This window comes from Ananas comosus, linkage group 3, assembly GCF_001540865.1.
Source record: "Ananas comosus cultivar F153 linkage group 3, ASM154086v1, whole genome shotgun sequence".
Taxonomy (NCBI): Eukaryota; Viridiplantae; Streptophyta; class Magnoliopsida; order Poales; family Bromeliaceae; genus Ananas; species Ananas comosus.
Genome location: NC_033623.1, coordinates 2,245,006 through 2,269,964, shown reverse-complemented (window position 1 = coordinate 2,269,964; position 24,959 = coordinate 2,245,006). Strand labels below are relative to the sequence as shown.

The following is a 24,959-nucleotide window of genomic DNA, read 5'->3' as shown; positions in this document are numbered from 1 at the left end:
GAGCACATTTTTTGTTTCAAAAACACAAAAAGACTCAAATGCATGTTAAAGTCAATCGCAATGTAATTTAGATATATTTATATTAATTTTTTCCCAAAATTGTTTGTTCTGAGGTAGAAAGCTGCTTTTAATTTTTCTTTTCTTATTTATAACATCTTTCTAATTGTGGTGGAAAAAAAAATTACTTGATAACTGGAATGAAAGATAGACAAAATTATTCCGAACCGTCTCTAATGCAAGTAGCAAAGAGTTTCGCAGTTGGTATCCGAGATTTCAAGTTCGAATTCTAATTGATTCACATTTCCAGCTAAGTTTATTTATTAAGAAAAAAATAAACGAAACAGATAGTATGCTATCTTTCTCTCTCAAAAAAAAGAAATAAAATAACAACAGCTAGCTATTTCTAAGCAAAAACTGAATCCAATGAGAATTCTCAATTTCCATCTACTATCTTAGTTTAAATTTGATTCAGTAGTTGCGATTGAAACTGAAAGAATTAGCACAAGCATAACCAATTCACTATACGTAAATAGTTAGCGATTCGCGCGTAACTTTTAAAATGTTCAGGGGGTCCATAGCCACTTCTGTACAAGTGCCCTTTCTCATTTCAACAGCAAGCAGAAAACATGATACGTTTCTAACATTGTGAGCCATGCTTTTCACCAAGAAGAAATAATTGGACCCAATGGAAAGAGAGATGTTACTACATGGAGAGATAATTAAGTGAGATGAATAGTGTTTTTTTTTTTTTTTTTTTTTTGAGAAATAAGTAGCACGCTACCCGCTTCGTTTATTTTATTTAGATATAAACTTAGCTGGAAATGTAAATCAACTAGGANGGCAAGACTCCAATAAGTTGTAAGTGGATTTATAAAGTCAAGACAAATTCTGATGGCTCAATTGATCGCTATAAAGCCCGTTTAGTTGCTCGAGGGTTCTCTCAAGAATATGGCATTGATTATGAGGAGACATTCGCCCCTGTTGCTAAGATGACCTCTGTTCGCATCCTTATCGCTCTTGCTGCCTCTCGTAGCTGGCCTCTTTATCAACTTGATGTCAAAAATGCCTTCTTACATGGGGATCTTCATGAAGAAGTTTATATGCAACCACCTCCTGGTCTTTCCCATTCATCTGGTCATGTTTGCCGGCTACGGAAGGCTTTATATGGCCTTAAACAAGCTCCCCGAGCTTGGTTTGAAAAATTTCAGTCTGCTATTCTTTCCTTTGGATTTCATCAAAGCGAAAATGATCATGCCTTTCACGAACTTGGGTCTCGGGTACCAACTATCAAGTCTTTTGTCACTTGCTCTAGAAATGGTCGGTAAGTGAGATGAATAGTTGCGGCACTTTCTGATATGGTTAGGTTGGAAGAGTCTCATAGTGGCAAATGCTCATCTTTTTGGGGCTCAAACTGTATCTTCCTTTGCAAAGGCAATAAGATTCAGTTGGATTCTCATTCACATGGTGTATACAGGGGACTCTATTTGTGGTCCATTTGTTGAAACAAAGAAGGTAGAGAAGCCTCATAGTGCATTTTGGTTCAGGGATCAATTACGCTTGGAATCGAACCCGAACCCTAAGTGTTATTATTATTATTATTATTATTATTATTATATACTAAATCCTAAACCCTAACCACTCCATATGGAGAGCCCAACACATCAACAATATAATGGGTTGTCCAAAAGTGAGGTACCCAAACCATTTCTCTATTTAATTTTATACTAAGCCTACCAACCATCCCTAGAACAAGTGGCAAAGAATTTGGTGGTTGGTATCCGAGGTCCCAAGTTCGAATCCTAGTTGATTCACATTTCCAGCTAAGTTAATTTCTAAATGAAATAAACGAAGTGGGTAGCGTTCTATCTATCTCTCAAAAAAAAAAAAAAAATTATACTAAGTCTGAAAATTACTTCCTCTAGTCAGATTCAATATGCGAATAATGATCAGATTTAATAAATTTATTTTTCACTGCTAAAACTACATCAATTAATTGTTGTTGGTTATAAAATAGTGTTTTCTTCTAAAAGACTATTAGACTGCTTCGTCAAACACTACTACATCCTTAGTAGAAGACTTAGGCTTCGTTAGGGATTGCGGGGAGATTGCGTTACGTGCGGTGAGAAAGTACGTTGGAAAAATACCCTGTTTGTTTCCGTACGTAATATTGCGTTCCGCATATCGCGATAAGTCGGTTACAATATATTTTCTACGGTCCCATCGAAGAACGCAGAAGCATATCCCTATATGCTTTTTCCACAACTCGATTTTATCTAATAGCGTTAGATAGGCTTCAATATCAAACTAAGCCTTAAAGTCAAGCAGGCCCCGTAGCTTTTGATACTTAAATTCATCAATTCTAAATCAATCAACAATCTAAAAATATTAAATATAACTTAGGACTTGATTAACATTAGGTTGAAATCTATGAGGTTAAATGTTTCTTTAACTTTTCTCCGGTAACATCTCAAGTGTATTTGAATGAGTAGAGCTTCATAAGTCACAAACCTCCCCACAAAGAAAGGTTATTTTTACAAAGAATAGAGTCCAAACTTAGACTCTGTTCTGAGCATAACTAATGTTTTCATTCTTACTAATCTCAAGTCCAATTGGAACAGAGGAATGAAGGTACAGAGAGAGGGAATAAATGGAAGCAATTAAAAAAAAAAAAAAAAAAGCAGAGAAAAGAATGAGGAAATTGGGGAGTGAAGGGGGGAAAAAACATTGCATTTTCGATTGTCCCATAGGGATAAAATTTACTGCAGATTTGCAGTCACAAATGTTTTACCTATATTCAACAAAGAAATAAGGGGAAAAAAAGAGAGTACAACAAAATCAAAACAAAATTTCCTCCAACCCAATAAATAATCAAACTTTATTATTTCCTTCTCAAGGAGAACTGATAAATGACACAAGCAGTTTGCAAACAAACATTCATGAGAAAATATTGGCTTACATTCTCCCTCTTAGCTACACACCAAGCTCACAACAGAGGGGTAAAAAAAGAAGAAGAAATGTCACAGCACATAATCTAGTTAACATCAAATTACAAAAACTGTGAACTCTGCAAAGATGTCATGATAATGAGTGCAACCCTTCCGCTTGCGCCTTTGAACTCATTTATTCCCATAATAGTAGTAAACACAACAACATAAGAACTTCACTGAAACTGCGATCATAGCGAGAAGACATCAGCAATTTAGCCTACGTGTAGACAGGTCTTCTTGTGCATTGACATCACAGCAGCCGAACAAGAATACCGCCATGAATAGCAGATAGTAGCGATCGCATGGACTCTTATACAAATAATTTAACACGAGTTTGTATTTGTACATGTCACTGTTAGCTCACGGCCGGCCATGAAGAAAAGCTCACCCACTGGCTGAATTTGTAAAGAACGGTACGCACACCCTGAACCCTGTCACCTGTTTTTGAAAGAAAATGTAAGCAAATTTCTGGGAAAATGAATCAATTTTCATTGTCTCATTCATTTAGGAAAAGAAAAAAAAAAAGAAGTCTTTTGCAGGTGAAACTACAAAAACATAAGTTCAGGAAAAAAAATAAAATAAAATAAATCAGAACATGATAATCATGTTTGTGAAGGGCATGCTACAGTTAACCAAATGCAAAGAAGAATAGTTCAAAATAGATACATATCTATAAGAGGCAACCGTCAGGGAATCACGCATTTGCAAAAACATTAACAACTATTTTCAAATTTGTAATAACTCCTTTAAAGGTTCAAATTTGAAACTCGACCAAATTCAGCTCACATGGACCCAGTAAAAAAAAAAAAAGCCAACTTGAGAGTACACCCATTTGTTCGCTCCAATCTCCATGACAAATTCTACCTATACTACTGTGAATTTATTCTTCTTCATCTCAGCTGCAAAGACCGAGATATTTCAGCATATCTCTCCGAACAAACTCCTACTCGAAAATTACAAATGATAAAAGTTACAACAATGAAGGCAAGATTGAACTTTAGTCATCAAGGCACAGAATTGCTCTATGGATTACTTAAGTACCAGACAAATCCCTAAAGTGTACTAAAGCATCAAGTCTTCTCTAGGACATCTCTTTTGTTTGCCAAAGGGCCTTGCAACATTGGTAAATGAGTTGTTAAATTAAATGAAACAATCATTTTTCTCCAAAAGCTTAAACTATTAGAGAACAGTGTTTTTAACATTTATATTCAAGACTCCTCACGTCTAGGATCAAAACTTCTTGATAGGCCCAAGACATGAACTAAATTAAATGGGAGGAAATTGAATAACGCTAGAAGTCTAACGTGATTCGAACTCAAGACCTTTTACTCTGCTACCATGTTAAATTAAATAAAACAACTATTTCTCTCTAAAGTTTCAGCTGCCAGAGAATGATGTTTTAATATTTCTATTCAACATACAACTCCTACAGAATCTAGATGCAAATCATGGAAGAGAAAACTGGGGAGGCCGGACCAGTAGATCAAGAGGTCGAGGGCAGCAGCGAGGAGGGTGTAACCCAGAGTCTGGATAGGGACAATATGAAGCAGTTCCCTCCCAACAACATCAATATTACCTACCTATACCTCATCCACAACCTCAGCAACAGCCTGGACCAATGATGCCTCGCAGTGAAACCCAGTGCCAAATATGTGGCAAGTTCAACCACACTGCGGTCCAGTGAAGGCAGAGGTTCAACCAATGCCTTTGTTGCGGATGATATACGGCAAATCTTGCTACTATGAATCTCCATGACTCTTCAGAGGAGGTGTGGCATCCTGATACTGGAGCATCGAATTACATGATATCAGACTCAGGTGTAGTTTTTAAATCTACACCTTATTTAGGAACAGATAAAATTTTTGTTGGTAAAGGTCTACTCTCTATAACTCATAAGGGCGAAACAACTTTAAGTACTCCTGAATCCTTTAACCTTAAGAATGTCCGTATTGTTCCTGCTATTAAAAGAAATTTGCTCTCTATTCGCAAATTCTATCATGATAATAACTCTTCTTTTGAATTTGATTTTGTTGTTTCTGGTGTAAAGGACAACGAAACAAGAAAGGAGCACCACCAATGTCGTAGTTCAGGATAGGGTTGTCAACGAGCCGAACACGAGCGAGCTGGGGCCGGCTCGTGTTCGGCTCGTTTCATAAACGAGCTAATCTCAAGCTGGCTCATTAAAATATCGAGCCGAAAAATTCAGCTCATGTTTGGCTCATTAATAACAACAAGTTAAAAGATTAGAAATGATATATATAGGATATAAATTTTCGAGATCTTACCGATTAGGCTTTGATCTAATGGTTGAAACTTTACACATAAATGGACCTTTTTATAATTGAGTTGGGCTTTATATTCAAGTTGGGCTAAAAATCAAAAAATAAAAATCCGTATTGTATATATATAATTATTTATTTATATATAAATATAAAATATATGTATTCGAACTATTATCGAGCCGAACACGAACGNTCAAAAAATAAAAATCCGTATTGTATATATATAATTATTTATTTATATATAAATATAAAATATATGTATTCGAACTATTATCGAGCCGAACACGAACGTTACTAAACGAGCTCGTGTTCAGCTCGTTTACTAAACGAGCGATTCGATCTCAAGCTTATTTCGAGGCTCGCGAACAGCGAGCTGGATTGCCACCCCTAGTTCAGGAACAACACTCTACCCACTATCTTCCAAAGTTGCAAGAGTAGGAAATAAACCTACGAGTACTTTAGTTGCCTCAAAAATTAATAATGGTGATATTTGGCATAGGAGGTTAGGTCACCTTAGTTTTAAAATTTTGTCTAAGTTTGTCAAGAAAAATAAAACTTAAAGAACTTTGGACATTAAGGCTTCTCAGTACAATGCATGTAATGTTGGAAAAACATGTGAAACTTCCTTTTAATAAATCAGATTCGCATTCTGATTTTCCATTTCAACTTATTCACTCTGATGTTCGGCAATCTCTTATTTACTCGGTTTCTAGTTATAAATATTATGTTCTCTTTGTGAATGATTTCACTCATTATTCTTGAATTATCTTTTAAAATTTAAGTATGAAGTTTTTGATAAGTTTATTGAATTTAAAGCCTTAGTTGAAAAATATAAATATAAAAAATAATGTTCTCTGGTAGCTTAAGCCTTTACAGAAAAACGGTTGTTTCATTTAATTTAACAAGTATGATTAGAAAGTCTCAAATGGCATAGTCTAAACGACTTAAAAGTCATATCTCAGAATAAGAAAAATCATCTCACCTCTTAGGTGCAATGCAAATAAGCCTCCACATTTTTGTCAAAGCATAAGAAATTTAACAGTCACAGGATCATAGAAATGCATTAGCAAACTGACCTTCCATATGCCAAAGTTTCAACTATTTTCAGGACCGCATGGATTCTTTTAACATCAAATCTGGACTACAAATTAATATTTCTCGGCATCTGTGATTTCACAAATTTGATTAATGCAAGGTATTACAATTGTTTACTTTCAGAGCAAAAGAAAGCAACAACGAAAATATAATATTTCCTTTAATAAGTATGAACTATTGTCAAAAGTAAAGAGATTAATCATACTTCACGTTAGGAGCAAACTACAGGCGCTTGACTGGGGGTGCACCTCGGACAGCCTTGATGCGCTGCGAGTCTCTAAAGCAGACAAAATGCACAAGTGTCTTTCCATTTGGATAAACAGCAAAAGCACTGTTACCTATCCGCTTACGGCACAGAGAACAGGTGCTCTCTCCATCAATCTTCACAACTGTTTGTCGGGATTTACTAAGATCTTCCTTTACCTAATGCACGATGTCAGTAGACTTGAGCAGTTAGAAATTTCATTTATCATCAACCTGGGCTTATAGGGGATTGGAGACTAAACATTCTCATGAAACATTGTATTTCCAAGATAAGAAATAATCTAAACACAAAATGCTCCTTTCTGTTGCAAAGTCTCCAAACCAGCTTTTTGATACAACAGCATAACGACAAAGAAGACAAAGCAAATAGAGTTAACCTGCAAATGCGCCCTGAATATCAAGTTCTTAATAACTGCATAATTCCGCCGATGTTCGCTAGATTTCTTGAGAAGTGGTTCAAGGAAAGAAAGCAAATTCTGCCAAAAAAGCATACTAGGAAATAGTAAATTCATTGGGGTTCAGAGTTTTCAATTATTTGAACTTCCTCTTACATAAAAAAAATTGAAAAAAAAATTTTCTTGAACAAATAAATCCATACCTGGAGCTTTGTTTCTCTGGGTAATAGTTTTAGAGCCTGTGCACCATTTATCCTATCCCATCGCTGGCTCAACAATTCAAGTGTCTCATTCAACATTGCAGAACCTCCTCCTTCAGCATATTCATCTCCATCACCATCACTTCGTCCACTATCAGTGCTGCTGAGGCTAATGCGCATGTCATCAGCACCCTCAATCTCCACAATTTTCTTAGAATTGCGGCTCCCTTTGAATTTAGTATAACCAACCTTTTGGGTTATAGGGCTTTGGGAAGGTACCGAAATAGTTCTTCTTTCAAATTCTTTTTTTGTCTTTTGTGGATTTAAGTAAATCTGTAGTAGCATAAGATAGATGTTCACATTTGATTTTGGAGGCTGTGATGATCCTGCTTCGTAAACACGATCGCAGTATGCTACCGCTAGCTCTGATAAATGCAGCTGCATAATTCACCAAGGAGTAGTTATTACAGCGGACATAGCATTAGAGTTTTAAATGCACTAATCACAACTAACAAGAAGTCTTTAGAAACATATAACTTCAAAAAAGAAAACCTCCAAACAGAGCTGGAAGCCTGTGAACAAGATTTTCACCCAAATGAGAAAAGCACAGCAGAAAGAACTGATTGTTCGTCCCCATAGATGTTACCTTGTGAACATACAAAGATAAAGCAAGATGGTGTTGATTTAATTTTCCAAGTAGTATCGCGCGCTCCTCAAAGAGTGCATCTTGTGGGAGACACTTTAACAGGACCTCAGCATTATAACCCGAAATACCCTCTAATGCAGATATTAACTTCTTACGGGTTTGAGAGTAAGTTTTCTCGTCCCATTTTTGTTCGTCCTTGAGATCCTGGTACCAATCGAGTACTTCTGAAAGGTATATTTGCACCTGGTAACAAGTTTCAGTAAAAAAGGAATATCTTAACAGCTCAAACAAACTATAATTTATCACAATAAAAGACAGAATGAAAAGGACGCAAATACCAGTTCATTTTGCAGGTTAGGATTGATCCCATTTTCACTCATTGAAAGCATAAGCTCTAGATATGTAGACTGCAAATTTGGTGCATGCTGCTTCAAATATGAATTTACCAAGTCTGCTGGAACATTTTCAGACAGGAAAAGTTCAATCGTTTCTGTTGGGCAGCTCTCAAGAACAGTCAAGGAGGATTCTAAAACAAGCATAGGATCGGTCCTACAAAGAGGCTGCAAATATAATCAGAAAAGTCAGTAGAAGGGAATCATGTTTCATAAAGGACAATGATTTAGTATGACAGCTAGATACAGCACCAGGGATAAGTTCTTGGCTATTCAAAGTTTTGCAAAGTACCAGAAAGTTTTGCCGAGATATGCTCAAATTGTTTAGACAGCAGTACAAGTACACAGCCTGAATTCAAAATCCAAGTGATGCAATCCAACAAGTTCTTCAAAAAGCAATGTTGTATACAAATCCTTTTGAGTGTTCACCATTAGTTTAACAAAACTTATCAAACTAAATGGAAGCAGCTGTGTTGATCTGGTGAATTATGAAACATAAATATGAATTACTCCTTTTCGTAAGTTTAGATCCTGTATTTTCAATACTTCTTGCACATAGGTATAATTATCAGAGTAGTTAAAAGTGCTTACTGGCATCTAGTACGACCCCTTAGTTTGAAACTTGCACTGTTATAATAAAAGCTCTCAATTAGAGCAAAGTCGCCATACAATTGCTAGTTAACATCAGGGGAAAATGGCAAGTTACATATAAAAGAGAACATAAATTTGTCCAAAAGAAGTAAGCGACTAAGCATAAGGTAATAATACCCTGAGATACTCGATAATCATATTTGGTTTGAACTTCTGATTGAGCTCAGAATTTGCAAGGCCTGATTTTGATTCCTCGACCAGTTGATTCAGAAGTTTAAGAGCTTCGCGGTGCAATTCGTTACTCTTGTACAGCTCCAGTAACACTATATAGAAATTCCTTTCCTTCAAAAATTCTTCACATATCTTCAAATCACAATAATTGAGGCCCTTAAGTAACTCAAGTGCTCCTGATGTCTGCCCTGTAAGAAGCAGGGCTTGAAGAAGTGCGGTATCCAGTACAGTCGCCATCTCTCTGGCTACTGAGCTGATATGTATCTGGCTGTGCCTCTAGGAATACAAAATACAGTTAAATTATCAGATATCAGATAGTACATCTTCAGTTAATTAGTAAAGATTGCGTTCATTTTTTTTTTTTTTTGACATAATATATAGAATATGTATTTATTACGACTTTGAAGAGATGATGCAGTAACATTTTGTGACTCATCGATCACCAACCATAAAACATTTGGAATTTGCTTTAATGCTTCCAATACAATATTTTATCTTATAAGGTATCTTCATTTTAATTAGGCTAAAATGAACAAAAAAAAAAATCATGCATTCCATGACAGGACTGAAGATAAAAAGTACGGATCTCATTTGACTCGTAGTCTTACTTATTTCTATTTTAAAAAACTCAAATTATATTTCAGTTCACAATTCAATCAACTTCTATGTTCTGTTATTGTACATTAGTTTGCAAGCCCATCTTTTTACAGAAAGATATTAAAAGGGCAAAGTTGCTACAAAATTGTTCGTGTTTTAATGCCTAACAAGACCCATAGGAGTATAGGTTGCAAACAATCTATCATCTGCGGGCACATTCATTTGCATAGAATTTAAGTAAAGAAAAAAGAATGTAGGTGTTACCAAATGAAGCCTAAAGCAACACTGTATTGAACAAAAAGTGAAGTTGAAATGTGTAAAGTGCAAAGTGCAAAGTGCAAAGTGCAAACTATGCAAATAGTATATCCTGCGATGACACCAAATGTCCCTTAACAAGAATGATCCAAAATGAGGTTCATAAAGTGAAATAGGAAATGCTCAGGTAAGACTTCCATGTTGAAAACTGAACTCTGAAATTTTGCAGAATATCCTTTATAGTGCATAAAATTAAACATAGCCATAAGTAACTTAGAACTCTTAAGGAAGAATTACGATCAGGTCACCTTGTTTGATGTTTTCGGTCTATGTGGATCAGACAAGGCCATACTGTCCTGTACAACTGAGACAACCTCCTCAGTTACCTCTGCAGTGGCCCTCTCAATTATACTAAATCTTCTCTTCTGCAAGTACTTTACAAGAGCCGTAAGCGAGTTGTGACTCATTTTCTTCATTTCAAGATCAGATTCCTGATGTTGGATAGGGAGGGAGGATTCCATCTCATCTGAAGCATCAGATGACATTCTGGATAGATGTGAAGTATCTGTCAAGTCATGGAGCTTATCAGCCTCGGTAATATTAAGCGTCTTGGGAAGTATAATGGACGGGTATAGCGATAAAACATAAGTGATATCCACTTGTGAAGCTAAAAATTGCTCCATCGACTCCTCATAGCTTCCGTTGTCAAACAAGAAGTGACCATATCTGGAAAATAAAAACAAATAAACTGATAGAAAAAGGACTACGAGAAGGAAAGGGACATACTGATAAGGAAAATAAGCTTGCACCTTCCTGATATGATCAATAGAAAGTACTTTAAAATAAGAAAAAGAATAAGCGTATAAATCAAAAATCAAGCATTTCAACTGAACAGATACAATATAGCAAACTTAAGTACAGGACCTATTTAGGGCAATATATCAGCCAACACAATTCACATTGTAATACATGTAACTGTGTACTTAGGATAAAAGTGTCTACATCCAATACAGATATTCTTACCGTCTTTAGTGAATGAGACAGCACTTAGACTAGTTGGAGATTTAGTTAGGTCAGCCTAGACATTAAAGAGACAACTACTCAAACATCAACTATAACTGACTGCTCACCATATTATGAGTAGGTCATTGAAGGAGAAAATCACCTTATGTGTATTGAGCTCTCCTTCGCTGCTCGCAGAGTTGAATCCTCGGGTGGAAGTAGCTTGCATAAAGCCAAGGCCTCCTCAAAATCTCCCGATGCAGTTAATTGTACTATCTGTACTCCCAGAGACAGTAAAGAAAGAGAAAAAGCCATAGCAAATCAAAAAGGTATTTTAGGGCACATAAAAACAACAAAGAATGGTCCAGAAGCAAGTAATGAAATATTCTAGAAGTCTGACCATTCTCTGAATAATAAAACCAACTAATGGCCCTTAATTTCCAGCAGTCCTCGGGAATGAAAAGAAATTCCACTCAAGCATAAAAAAGAAGTATATGCTAATCAGGTTGACTCTTTGCAGAGTTTCCATGAATGATATGTTCCTATGAGATGGCATCAACCATCAAGGCCTATCTATTTTCACCTTATTCCCTTCCTGGTATACATTTGAAATGGGTAACAGGACCTATAGTAAGTAACCTGGGCATCATTTGGTAATTGATATTAAAGTGCTGAAAGTTTTAGTTAAAAGTTTTAGTTAAAGAAAAGGATTGTCGTGCCACTAGCACAACCCGTGCCACTGTGCCGGCAGAACAGTATGGCACGATACAACGGCACTGGGATACAACGGCATTGGGCATGCCAATGACGGCGTGCGCCCCGTGCCAGTGGCATGCCATTGGCATGTTGGCCCTCACTGGCTCAGGCTTTTTTTATTAAATTTTTAAGAAAAATTAGTTTTTTAAGAGTGTTTTAATATCTCTAATGGATATAATAATATTTTATGTATTATATCTCACACAATTTAGTAAGAAAAAGTAATAAACATCTTAAAATCTTTAAAAAAATTATTTTATATATATTAGGAAAGTATATGCAAAAACCCAAAACCAAAGTCATTACTGGATAAAAATTTATAGGACAACACTACTAAAGGCAAAACCACTAGATAAAAAATGGTAAAAGAAATTGGAGAAAATCTTCTTATTCGTACTTTTTCACCAAAATTGGTCTTATTATGCAATGGAACATAATTGCTCCAAATGTAAGTAGATTTACAAGATCTATATATTTGAAGTATGAAAAAGCTTTTGTGAAGCATTTACATAAAAAAGTCAAAAAGATCCCACAACAAGAAAAAATTATTATTTTGTTGATACAGTGTCGGCACGATCCCATGCCACATGTCGCCACGGCCTCAGCACAGTAGGGCAATCCCTAATTAAAAAGGATATGGTTATTTCCTATATCTTTCCCTACCCAAAGTGACTCCTGCTCCCCCCATTTCATTTTCCTCTCTTCTCATCTTTCCCACCTATGGCACTTTTTCTATATTGGACAATCAAACCTGATAAACCAAACAAAGAATTACCTTGCACAACATTTCCCATATGGATACATTAAGAGATAAGACATTAAAATGGGCACACAGATATTTAGATAAATTAGCTTCCTAGTATTGCGAGAAAAATAATATAACAGTAGAGTTGATACAAATATGTGTTGACAAAATGAATGATGGAAGCAATAAAACTCAAGTGATAGAGGATATACCTGCGCGCCAAGAGGGACAGGCAATAGACCATAAACAGAATTGCCTAATGCAGCGAGTATACAATTGTTGGTTTGAAGAAGCAGATGAACATCACGGAGAACAATTGTTTGAACCAGTTGATTGGGAGCTTTAAGCGACCGTACCTGCAATAATTTATGCATTAGGCCATATAAATCTAATGCAACGATAGCAATGGATTAATGTACCTATCTCAACTATAAGTAAAATGCTTGAGCCACCTCGACATGTCTGGGTAGGCGAGCTATAGCATACGGTTTATGGATGACAACAGATCCAGGAGCCTCGGACCAACATATCCTGCCATCTTGTAGAAGCTTCCCATTTTGGTCAACAAATACACCAATGTTGTCCTGTAAAATAGCAAATCAAAAGATTAATTTCAACAAGCCAATGAAAAGACCAAAATGCATTAGGTACTAGTAGAATGACAAGGAAGAAATCTAAAATATTTATATACTACTTTCCATTGGTAACCGAATCATATTCAATGAGCGTGAGTGATGATGTATAACGATCCGGCCTACTAGCAATAATAACTCGTTGGGCCAAAACCACCGGCCAAAAATGCTTAAGTCCAGTTATTATTATTATGGTGGAGTCCTCTTATATACCCAATGACAACCCCATTTCCATCCGATGCGGGACTATTGGAGTGTCACATGATGTGATGATATTTTTCCCGTTAAGCCAGGTCATGAAAAGTGCACCTATTAGCTGCATGGATTGCCTTAATACCCTAACTCCACATGTTAAAATAGGTTAGCAATCCAAACCTATGGTTAATTAATGCCATGACCACAAAAAAAGTACTTTTTCTCTGCCCAGAACTAAATGGTACATATTTCTGAGTCCTAAGTGGAGGCAAGGAAACAGAGAGGAATGCTCACAAAAAAACAGTAAAGGCCAACTAGTTAGTAGGAAAACTTGCAATATAAAGTAAGCGTTTAAAGGTCATGCAGTTCAAAGAATCAAAGCAATAATCAACATGCACTATACTCCTCAAAGATCCAGATCATGGTGGAAGAAGGCATTATTCAACGAAGGAACTTGCTATCATGGAATAATTTACTCCACTGCACGGACTAGAACAACTACTAGAAAAGTACAACAGCTAAGACAATGCTTGTAAATAGACTTGTAAAGCTTTAAGATGTGCCATATGAGGTTTTTTTATTTGATTAACAATTTAACAAGTATTAAACTCTTTTTCTATATTTTAGCATAGTATCATTTTAGCATGATACATAGACCTTAGAGTTTGATCCAGTAGCCAACAATTACACAATAAAATTTACTCTTAAAGAGATTACATGGAGAATAGAAGACCAATTAAGGATGCAGAATCTACATTTTCCTAATTTTGTGGATAATAATAGAGTGTTGAGAAACATTAGTGATACTACAGTTTACATGTGCTAATTACAAGGAGAAAAGAAAATAGAGAAACATCATTTAGCGATACTAGAATCTGCGTGTCCTTATCAAAGAAAATTACCTGAGAGAGACAAAACAAGAATACATGAATCTCATAAGCAAAAGTTACTGATTACTAAATCAAGTTAAAAAAAGCAAAAAATCAGAACCATGTTACACATTAAATGCTAAAAATGTAGATGATCATGCCTTTTTCATAAGAGAACATTTGCGATAAAAATTTAAAATTGCCACGGAGGAAAATGACCCGGAAAAAAAAAACAAAAGCATAAATAAAAAAGTACCTTTCCGAGAAGCAGCTCCCCTGACGGAAGAGGGACAACCAATGGAGGAGCTATCCTCCCAGCAGGGAAAACTTCGGATAATGAACCAGTCAAGCTATTCATAATCATGTATTCCCTTCTAATCCCCAGACATATGTTCTCCCCGCACCAAGCCATAGACTTAACCACGTCAGGAACGCTAAACTCCTTTACTTCCACAAACTCTCGACCACCTAACCAAAGCAGAACATTTTAAGTTGCAAAGATTACGATGACCAAGGGAAAGACCATATATAGAGCACCAGGTAAGAACCCTATTGATGCACGAACCATCATATCTCACAGGTAACGATAACTAAAAGAAAAAAGAGACATAAATATACTATAAGTACATAACTGCCTTCTAGATGCCTTAATCAGATAGTTTTACACAGAAATTACTCCGATTTCAGGTTTTAGTAACTCTTTCTAGACTTGTTACCCAGTAGGTGAATTGTTAAATTGCCCCGCACTTCTTGAATTGTTGGCCGGTAGACAGATTGTTAAATTGCCCCTCAGTTCTTGAATTGTTGGCTGGTAAATTATTAAATTAACCTACAGTTCTGAATACCCCAATCTCCAGTAGGCGAATTGTTGGCCCGGCATAAAGGAAAGTGATCTAGATATTCCAAATTAAATACATATTTACGCCAATTTAACCTCAAAAGGAAGTCAGAATCATTTCTTCGACCTGAAAAATGTTCCATTGAAGAGGCAAGTAACCAATAAATATCAAGTGATCAGAACTGCTTCTTAAGTCTAAACTAATAAAAACACGACCTTTGTAAGAAATTCTGCCATAAAAACCGGGGTTTTTCAGGTCCATTCAACTTATAAATCAGTTTGCATTATATCAATCACCTTTATATTAGGATATAAGAAATCTGGAATAGAAAACTATCAAAGATCTTCCCTTTTCCTCTGCATATAAAGCTTGTAGCCAAAACATTCGCAATTACATTGTTGGATGTCGGCACTACGACGATTCGAAAGGTTGTTAGAATCAATTGCAATAAAACGTTTAGACACTGCGACCACGCGTCTCGATTGAGACCTGAAGAAGAGGGGTTGTGGAGGAGGGATGGGGGCGTTACCGTCGAGGCGGTAGATGGCGACGCGCTTCTGGCGGCCGACGCAGAGGAGGCCCCGGCGGTCGTCCCAGCTGTAGACGGAGGCGCCCTTGGTCTTGGCGACGGCGACGAGGGTCTCAAGGGAGGGGAGGCGGTGGAGGGCGACCCACTCGGAGAGGGAGAGGAGGAGGTCGCGGGAGGCGGACACCTCCATGGCGAGGGGCGGGCGCCTCCAGAAGCCCGGGATGGCGCGCTCGAGGGCGTAGGAGTCGCGGCGGATCTCGGCGGCGGCGGCATCGGCGGCGGCGGCGGCGGAGGATGCCGAAGCGTCGTCGGAGGAGGAGAGGGAGCGGGGGGAGTAGATGCGGAGGGAGGAGTCGGAGCAGCCGAGGAGGAGCTTCGAGGCGTAGGAGGCGACGGCGTCGATCCGGGCGGGGCAGCCGCGGAGGAGCTCCACGGAGTCGTACGCGCTGTGCACCATCGCGGGCGCGGGGCGCGGGATCGAGCGACGCGCTGCTTCGCGGGGGGCGAAGGGCAAAGAGAGGCGTAGGGGACGAGGGTAGAATGATAAATTGAGTCGCTGGCCTCACAACTCTTTTTTGTTGCAATGTGGGCCGTGTCGGTACGATTCGAGCTAGCCCAAAGAAGCTAGGCCTAGGCCTTTGGCTAGCCCAAAACTTGAGCTGGTCTAGCCACTTCCCTTCTCCTTGGTATGGTATTCGGCCTTCATTTTTTTTTTTTTTTTTTTTTTTTTTNAAATGCAGCAATTGTAAATTTGTAACTATATGCATTCTGTTTTTTTTTTTTTTTTTTTTTTTTTTTGGAGAAAGCGCGCTATCTGTCCCCAGCGCAAGTGGCTAAAGACTTGGTGGTTGATATTCGAGATTTCAAATTTGAAATATGATTGTTTCACATTTCCAGCTAAATTTATTTCTAAAAAAATAAATAAAGCGGGTAACACGTTACCTCTCTCTCAAAAAAAAAAAATCTACCAAATTATACATGCCAAACTATCTCAAGGGCAAAACTTAAACTCCTGATTTTTAATCACACAAAAATATTTTTATACCGAATATATTATTATTAGAAATTTTATTTTGATATTTAAATAAAATTTTATAATATTTGATGATTGAAGACGGTAAAAGAAAATAGCTGCAGTAGGATATCATATTCGACCTTTTAGGAGAAAGAAAAAGAAACTGCAGAGACTTGCAAAATGAACAAATGTTCATAAACCACACACATGCAAGAAAAGCTTCAAAGTTCAAATTGAGGCAAGGGATGGAATACATGTACATATTTCACAAATTATTATTATTTTTTTTAATTACGTAATTAACTTTTAAGGAGCTTTATCCATGACAAACTCATCCTCCCCCTCGTTCTCCTTGGACATCTCCTCCAGCGACCTCCCCTTGGCCTCCGGCACCAGCAGCGAAAAGGCGAGGCCGAGGAAGTTCGACGCCGCGAGCACGAACAGCGTGTTCCGTATCCCGATCCCCGCCGGGTACCCGCGGTCCCTCTCCGCCAGCGCCTTCCCCTGCGACGCATAGAGGAACCCGAACGCCCCGACGATCGCCCCCGCCTTCCCCGCCGCCGCCGATATCCCGTGGCAGGTCGACCGCAGCCGTGCCGGGAACACCTCGGCCGGCACGATGAACGTCGTCGCGTTCGGCCCGAAGTTGGCGAAGAAGAAGGTGAACGCGTACATGACCACGAACCCGACGTGGTGCCCGGGCGTCGTCCAGTGGTGGTAGGGGACCGCGAGGCCGAGCATGAACACGGTCATCATGAAGAAGCCCATCACCTGGATCCAGAACCGTCCGATCACGTCGATGAACGCCACGGTGAACCAGTATCCGGGGACGGTGCCGCAGAGGGCGATGAGCGTCTGCGCGCGGGCGATGCGGAACACCTCCTCGACGGCGTTCATGCTGCCCGCCGGCGGTATCCACCCGACCTTGCTGAAGATGTCCTTCTGGAATAGGTTCTGGCTGTAGTACGCGATGTCGAGGAAGAACCACGTCGTCGACGTCGCCAGGAGGTGGATGCCGTGGCGCCGAGCGAACTGCGGCGAGAACAAGCCCCAGTCGTCGGCGACCGTCGGCTGCTCTGCAAGCTCAGTGTCATCCTCCCTGATTTCTTCCTGCAGTACTTTGGACATGTCGGCCGCTGCCTGCTTCGCGTTCCTGGCGACGAGCGCGGTGTAGCGCGCGGTCTCGGGCATCTTCATCCGCCAGTAGTAGGTCAGCGCGGCGGGGACGGCGCCGAACATGAGGATGATCCGCCACACGTAGTCGGCCTGCGGGACGGTGGAGCCCGCGGGGTCCTGGCTGAAGGGCGGAGCGTGGTAGCGGTCATTGAAGGCGGCCGACACGATGAGGGAGACGATGCCGCCGACGAGGATGCCGAAGCCCTGCATGGCGAAGACGGCGGCGATGAAGGAGCCGCGGGTTTTCTTGTTGGCGTACTCGGACATGATGGTGGCGGAGAGGGGGTAGTCGCCGCCGATGCCGAAGCCGAGCCAGAAGCGGAGGAAGCAGAGGGTGGCCATGACGCCCTTGGCGGAGTGGCCGAAGGAGAGGCCGGAGGCGAGGGAGGCGAGGACCATGAGGAGGAGGGTGAAGCCGTAGACGGACTTGCGGCCGAGCTTGTCGCCGAGCCAGCCGAAGAAGAGCTGGCCGGCGAGGGTGCCGCAGAAGGCGACGCCATTGACGGCGGCGGCGACGTTGGGGGGGAGGATGCCGGGGGCCGGGTAGGAGGGGTCGTAGTAGTAGATGCGGCCGAGGAGCTTGGTGACGAGGGAGATGCTGAAGAGGTCGTAGGCGTCGGTGAAGAACCCCATGCCGGTGATCACGATCGCCGTGAAGTGGTACAGCTGCGTCTTCGCCCCGTCGAGCTTGCTCAGAACATTCAGCTCCGTCCGACCCATGGCGGTCACGGTCGCGGCGGTGGCGGTGGCGGCAGCGGCGGCAGTGGTGGTGATAGTAGCAGTTTTTGCTTAAGTTCCTACCTGACCTGCATGTAGTTTTTCAAAAATTTCTCAAACTGATCAAGCGGCGCAGGACTAGAAGCTAGCCCACAAATTATAAGATCTAAGGACTTTCTTGCGTTGACTGGTTAACTTCTTAAAATTTTAATTTTACTATCTAACTATTTAATTTATGGAAAAACTTCAAATACCCCCTTGTAGGTTTATACTCTTTCATTTAAGTACTATATTGTTTAAATTATATCAAGTTAATACCATGTGGTTTCGCACTTTTTCACTTTAGTACCACAGTACCACGTGGTTTCAAGTGTATCAAGTTAGTACTCTGTGGTTTTGCACTTTCTCACTTTAGTACCATGTGATTTAATATTTTATTAAATTATATACCTCGACGAGGATAAAAGAAAGAAAAAATTAAAATCACATGATACTAACTTGATACAAAAATAAAACCACAGGGTACTAACTTGATACACTTAAAACCACATGGTACTAAAGTGAGAAGGTGCGAAACCACAGGGTACTAACTTGATACACTTTAAACTATAAGATGCTAAACTGAGAAAGTGCTAAACCACAGGAGGGGTATTTAAAGTTTTTCCTTTAATTTATTTGATCTGAGTCGGTTGACAATATATTGATTCAATTTTGGAATACAGGGTCTATCTTTAAATGGTTAGGCAGTATACTTAATTTATACAATTCTCACCGTTATAAATTTATTAAAATAAGTAATTAATTTAAATTTTAAAGCCAAAATATCATTGAAGAATTAATTCAAATTAAATAAATTGAAAGATTAAGTAATAAAATCAAAATTTTGAAAGATTAGATAGTCGATCTAAAATGATCCATAATTCATAGTTCAAATAAATTACGTACATTTTTAACACCAATAAGAAAAAAGTTATGTTGCTAATTGCACCTAATAGTATTGGTTAAGAATTAATTTGATGGTAAGTACTAAGGTTCCAAGGTTGAAACTTTTTTATTTTATTTTCCTAATTGAATTTTTTTTTTTTAAGATATAAACGAAGACGGATATAGCTTATTACCTTTCTCTTAATAAATAAATAAATAAATAAAAGTGTTTATTTTTTAATAAGAATATTTGTGAGAGAGAACTCCAGTGTAGGGATGCAAATGGATCCGGGTTGGTGGAGCTCCGCCCCGATCCGCCCCGAATGGGGTGGTAAGTGGGAACAAAAAATATAAAAAAATATAACCCGTCCCGAATCCGCCCCGATCCGCCAAGTAAATGGAGGGGGAGGTGGGAGACTCTTTTCTTCCTTCAATCCGCCCCGATCCGTCAAAAATTCAGCTCCCGCCCCGATCCGCCCCGAATGGAATGGTAAGTAAGAGTCAAAAATAAAATGAAAAGTAACCGGCCCCGAATCCGTCCCACCCCGATAAGAAATGAAGCGGAAGGTGGGGAAACTCTCCCGCCTCCGGATCCGCCCCGTTTGCATCCCTACTCCAGTGTAGTTCCACAGCAACTTCTCTAGTCAACTTGTAGGTTTGATTACAAAGAAAGGAAAATTTTATACTCAAAAATAGTTTTCGTTTAAAGTGTGAAAAGTCACAAACATGTCTACACTGTTAGGTTGCACAAATATTTTATTCGACACATATATTAATTTGACCTACTCCTCGGTAGATGAGAAATTATTATCAAATGTCTAAAATAAAAAATATTCTTGGTTTTGAGTCTGTTTTCGAAATAAGATAAAACAACTTCTATAAAAAATATATATATATTATCATATTAAATTATAAATATCAAGACTTTTAGCTCTATTTGGATGCATGCTTGTTTTGTTTAGAAATTTTTTTTTGATTTAATGGAGAAGCTTATAGTACTTGGTAAAATGAGAGTGTGATTAATGTCTCAAATGGAATAGTATATTTGGCCGGCCTTAAATTAAATTATTTTCTTGAAATAAAATAAATTAATTCGTAAGTAAAATATACTATTCTATCAAATTATAAATATCAGAACATTTTTACCCTTTTTGAAAGTCATAAAAGTTATCCTAGGATAACTTATCAGGATAAAAATTTTCTAATATGATTATAAAACGTGCATTTGATTTTTGCTAATTAAATTTTTTTGATACTCATAATTTGATAGAATAGTATATTTTACCTATAAGATAATTAATTATCTTATTCGAAAAAATAACTTGAAAGTCTGATCACACTCTTCATCTACCAAATATACAAGCTCCTCAAATAAATCTGAGAAATGTGCTAAATAAGATTTCCGTACATCCAAACTAGGCCTCCAAAGAGCAAAAATTAAACTCCTAACTTTCAGTCACACAACAAAATTCTCATACCAAATGTATTATTTTTGAATAACCTATACTGACATCAAAACAAAGTTCAAGAAGGATAAAAAAAAAAAAATCAAACTTCAAACTTTCGAAAGCACAAAAAGATTTTCATTCTACGTAAATTGTCAATGAATTTCTTATTCTGATATCCAAACAGAGCCGTAATGGAAATACATGCAACCTCTGATAAACAAAACTTTTTACAATTGACTCTGCAAATCTAGTTTGACTCCGCAAATTATGGCCAGTTGCATTAATTTGTGGAGCGGGTCGACCAATAAAACTAAAAAAAAAATAGTGCCTTATTTTATAAGCTATTCTATTTGGAATTTAGGATCAACAATTAACCTGAATCACAATTGTAATTTAAAAGGATCGATACTAAAAGAATCATCTAATTGATAGTTTTAAAAAATCCAAGTTGTTTAGACTTATAATTAATGCCTTCTCTCGTCATTTCATTTTAAATCAAGACTAATTTTTGTTTTCTGTGCCTATATTAATAAGACTTAAATTGACTATTCCATAGTGTATACATAATAATAAATAAGAAACAAAGACATTTTATTTTAAAATTTTAGTGTCTATTATAGATCGTACTTAATTTAAGGGGTAATTTCGTACACGCTCCTTATAAGCATATCGGATAGTAGATATATCTCTAGAAAGTTGAAGTTTTCATATTTATTATTATGTATACACTATGGAATAGTCANCTATATTAATAAGACTTAAATTGACTATTCCATAGTGTATACATAATAATAAATAAGAAACAAAGACATTTTATTTTAAAATTTTAGTGTCTATTATAGATCGTACTTAATTTAAGGGGTAATTTCGTACACGCTCCTTATAAGCATATCGGATAGTAGATATATCTCTAGAAAGTTGAAGTTTTCATATTTGTCCTTTCAAAAGTTTAGGGATATTCATATTTGTCCCTTTGTGTTACCGTTAGCTGGCTGTTTATTTTTAAACAAAAGCTAAGTAAAATATTAATTTTGCTTATTACAAATAAGTCCCTCTAAATGCCCAACTGTTAGAATCGTACAGAAATATCCTTTCAAAAAAAATTTCAATGGTCATCTAGCTTCTTCCTCTATAAAAACTAATCTAATCTATCATTATTGCAACATTTTCTCTACATCTCTCAAACATCTTCTCCTTTACCTATCTATGACTTCCCGACACTTGATATGGGTAAAGCAACACACGTTGTAAACGAATAGGGATAGAAAAACCGTAGTTACGAACTCGAAACTAGCATAAAGGAGAGAGAGGATGAGGAAGAGGAAGAAAAATTTCCATTGCTAGGGTTTTAATCAAACTAGGATTTTGATTGAGGGAAAAAAAAATAATATCATAAGAAAAAAAAGGTCAATTTATCTCACACACTAAGTATTTTATCTATGATTAACTATATTTTTCTAACGGACACAAACAGTATGGGTATATTTGAAACCGTTACAACTTTTTTAATGATAAATTTGAAACTTAAACTTTATAGATATATATCTGCTATTCGATATGTTTATGAAAAGCTATAAACAATCATTCCTTAATTTAAATACATCCGTACTAGTACACAGGAATAGAGCGATTGAGAGACTATCCCCTTGTGGTTTAATTTATTTTTCACTTTGTCACGCTATAGTTTAAAAAGTTGTAATTCGCCCGACCGTGGTTTACTGTATTACTTTACTTCGACATTTTATGATTTTTTAAAAATTTTTACTTTGTCATCCTTTTTCATGTAGAATTTTTTGATAAAATAAAAAGTAGGGCCAAAGTGAAACCTTATGAACTACAAACTTGTTCTAAACCAAAGGGCCACAATTTGAAGTTTACCCTTTTGAAAATTACATAAGTACAAATTCTAGAAGTTATAAGTGATTTTTTTTTTCCAAAAAAGCTTGTACCTTACACATTGAAACTTTTATTATGATTTTTTTATAATTTTTTTTTACAATAAATATATTATGTATTCTTACCCCTTCCAAACCGAAAGTCTAGTTTCTTCCCTGCTAATACAAACACCAAAACACAAATATACAAATATCCAAATTTGTGTTTAATTTGCTAAAAATTCTAGCTCGATTAACTAAAACCAAATATAGAAACAAAAATTAATTAGGGAAAACAATATTCATTACATTCATTAAGCTGTACTTAATTAGCCTTTGCTAAAACTAGAAGATTTTGACTTAGATGAAGCTATCTTATAACTTACAGAAACCATGCATATATGCAATACACTTTGAATGAAATCTGTAACTAATTAGACATTTGGGTTGCAATTTTAGATTAGTTATAAAGAAAACTGAGATGCAGAATAAATATTTGCACTATTGTTTGTTAGTGTGACTTTTTCTGAGCTGAACTCGAAGTAATAACTAGTCACATACATGTACTAATTTTACTAAATATCAAAGGCTAGCTAGCTGCTGAGAACAAAGAGAAGAAAAAATACAGAAAAATGAAAGTCAAAGATAAAGATGAGAGAGAGAGAGAGAGAGAGAGAGAGAGAGAGAGAGAGAGAGTTTTGCAAACCTTGAGAGAGGAGATTTGCTGAGGCTTGAAGAGGAGGCCGGTATAGATTGCTTGTGGTTGAGTTTTCCATTTAGTGAGGTGCATATATATATATATATATTAGAGAGAGAGAGAGAGAGAGAGAGAGAGAGAGAGAGAGAGATATGCTATGTATTTTTTAACCACAACAATAACTTCATTTTTTTTGTGGTCAACTNTGGTGTTAATAACTGGTCATCAAGCGGTACATTTTTATTGGCTTTTTATTTTCGGTGATAGCAACTTCGCAGTCTCTGATTGAATCTGTTTGGTGTTGTTTTGTTGGTTTGTGTTTGTATGAAACTAGTTTGCCACTAGGTATTTTTTACCTCTTCGACTTTGTCGAATTCAGATTTGGATACCAACATGAATGGTTGTTTCTTTGACTGCACCATGTCATACGTCGGCATCCATTTCCATCTTTAGTCTCATCAAAAATCGGGAAATGTTAGATGTGGTAACCTAAGTTTTTATAGAAAGGATGATAATTAGACAACTTTTCCTGAGTTTGGGGTGTGAAATGCTTGAATTTGACAGTTGAGAATTCGAGGACACTTTGATAGAATTCAGGGGCAGTTGCACAATCTGTTTTATAAAACCTTTTCGTTGTTAATAAATGAAACTCCAGATATGCTTAATAGATTGTCTCTAGTAAAATTTAGTGGTTTTGGGTCCATGTTTTTTCAGCTTTGGCATGGTTATTATTTTTAAATATTTAAAAGTAGTGAGTTTTAGCACGGTTTTTTTGTTCATTTTAGCTACTAAATATATCTGAAGTAAATTTTGGGTGGTGTTTATATTTATGGAAAGTTGTTTGGATATTTTCTTTAGTGTGTCGAAAAAATAACAAAAATACTTAAAAAAATGTTGTGAATTTATTGTAAAAGTGAAAGGAGCTCAAACTAATCGATCTTTAGATTTGCTTGTTATTGTAATGCTGGAATTCACCAAGCATATATCGTATTATACATTCAACACTATTTCTATACCCACAGCATTTTATTTATGCACTAATCTTGTTCCCTGAGAGGGAATGCGAAATTCCATTTGAGAGAGAAATGAACTGGGGCCCAAGCGACTAAGAGTTTTCGCCTTTGCGCTGCCATCTCGCTCGCCGGTGCCTGAAAATTTGTCGGCCGCCAACTATGCTGGTGCTCAAAGCTTCATCGGCACGCAATCTATATCGGCGAAGCTGGCTGCCGGCGAAGTTTCAGGCGCCGACGAAGTTGGCTGCCGGCAACGTCGCCGGCGAAGGTTTGAACTCTGGCGAAGGAGATGAAGCCGCAAGATACGACAAGAGAAAGATGAATTCACCGACGTAGAATTGCTCGCAGACAAACTTTGAGCATCAGCAAAACTTGCTGCCGGCAATGTCGCCGGCGAAGGTTCGAATTCCGGGAATGAGATGGGAGCGCAGAGACGAAAACTCAGAGCTCCTTTTAGTTTCTTTTATGTAATGAGTGTAACATTATTGATTATACAATTACTCCTCTACAATAAAATTAGGGAAAACTTCAAAACCTCCCCTGTGGTTTCGTGCATTCTCACTTTGCTACCCTGTGGTTTAAAACGTATCAAT

The 24,959-nt window shown here is 37.6% G+C and overlaps 2 protein-coding genes across 4 annotated transcripts; both read right to left on the bottom strand.

Annotated features, from left to right (window-relative positions):
• LOC109707607 (vam6/Vps39-like protein) lies at positions 2,847–16,040 on the bottom strand. 3 transcript variants are annotated; one of them, XR_002215548.1, is made up of 14 exons: positions 15,503–16,037; positions 14,391–14,602; positions 12,891–13,022; positions 12,651–12,794; positions 11,101–11,213; positions 10,244–10,661; positions 9,030–9,359; positions 8,208–8,429; positions 7,870–8,112; positions 7,227–7,661; positions 7,006–7,104; positions 6,570–6,787; positions 6,346–6,434; positions 2,847–3,425 (listed from the first exon to the last, which is right to left on the bottom strand). XR_002215548.1 is itself a non-coding variant. In XM_020229013.1 (13 exons), exons 1-12 carry the CDS (start codon positions 15,957–15,959, stop codon positions 6,587–6,589), a joined length of 3,006 nt encoding a protein of 1,001 aa, XP_020084602.1. In that variant the 5' UTR covers positions 15,960–16,037; the 3' UTR covers positions 2,847–3,425; positions 6,570–6,586. The 3 variants fall into 3 exon arrangements, 1 of the variants encoding a protein (XP_020084602.1); XM_020229013.1 differs by lacking the exon at positions 6,346–6,434; XR_002215549.1 differs by lacking the exons at positions 2,847–3,425; positions 6,346–6,434 and having other exon boundaries at positions 6,645–6,787; positions 7,006–7,120; positions 15,503–16,040.
• LOC109707608 (probable inorganic phosphate transporter 1-3) lies at positions 16,687–23,424 on the bottom strand. The gene is made up of 2 exons (XM_020229015.1): positions 23,363–23,424; positions 16,687–18,499 (listed from the first exon to the last, which is right to left on the bottom strand). The coding sequence occupies exon 2, from the start codon at positions 18,411–18,413 to the stop codon at positions 16,824–16,826; it is 1,590 nt and encodes a 529-aa protein (XP_020084604.1). The 5' UTR covers positions 18,414–18,499; positions 23,363–23,424; the 3' UTR covers positions 16,687–16,823.

Coding starts and splice junctions, on each gene's coding strand:
- LOC109707608 (XM_020229015.1), bottom strand. CDS start 18,413: ATGGGTCGGACGGAGCTGAATGTTCTGAGCAAGCTCGACGGGGCGAAG.
- LOC109707607 (XM_020229013.1), bottom strand. CDS start 15,959: ATGGTGCACAGCGCGTACGACTCCGTGGAGCTCCTCCGCGGCTGCCCC. Junction 13,023..14,390: donor GGGAGCTGCTTCTCGGAAAG/GTACTTTTTTAT, acceptor GCTATTTTACAG/GACAACATTGGTGTATTTGT. Junction 6,788..7,005: donor TATTCAGGGCGCATTTGCAG/GTTAACTCTATT, acceptor ATCGTGCATTAG/GTAAAGGAAGATCTTAGTAA.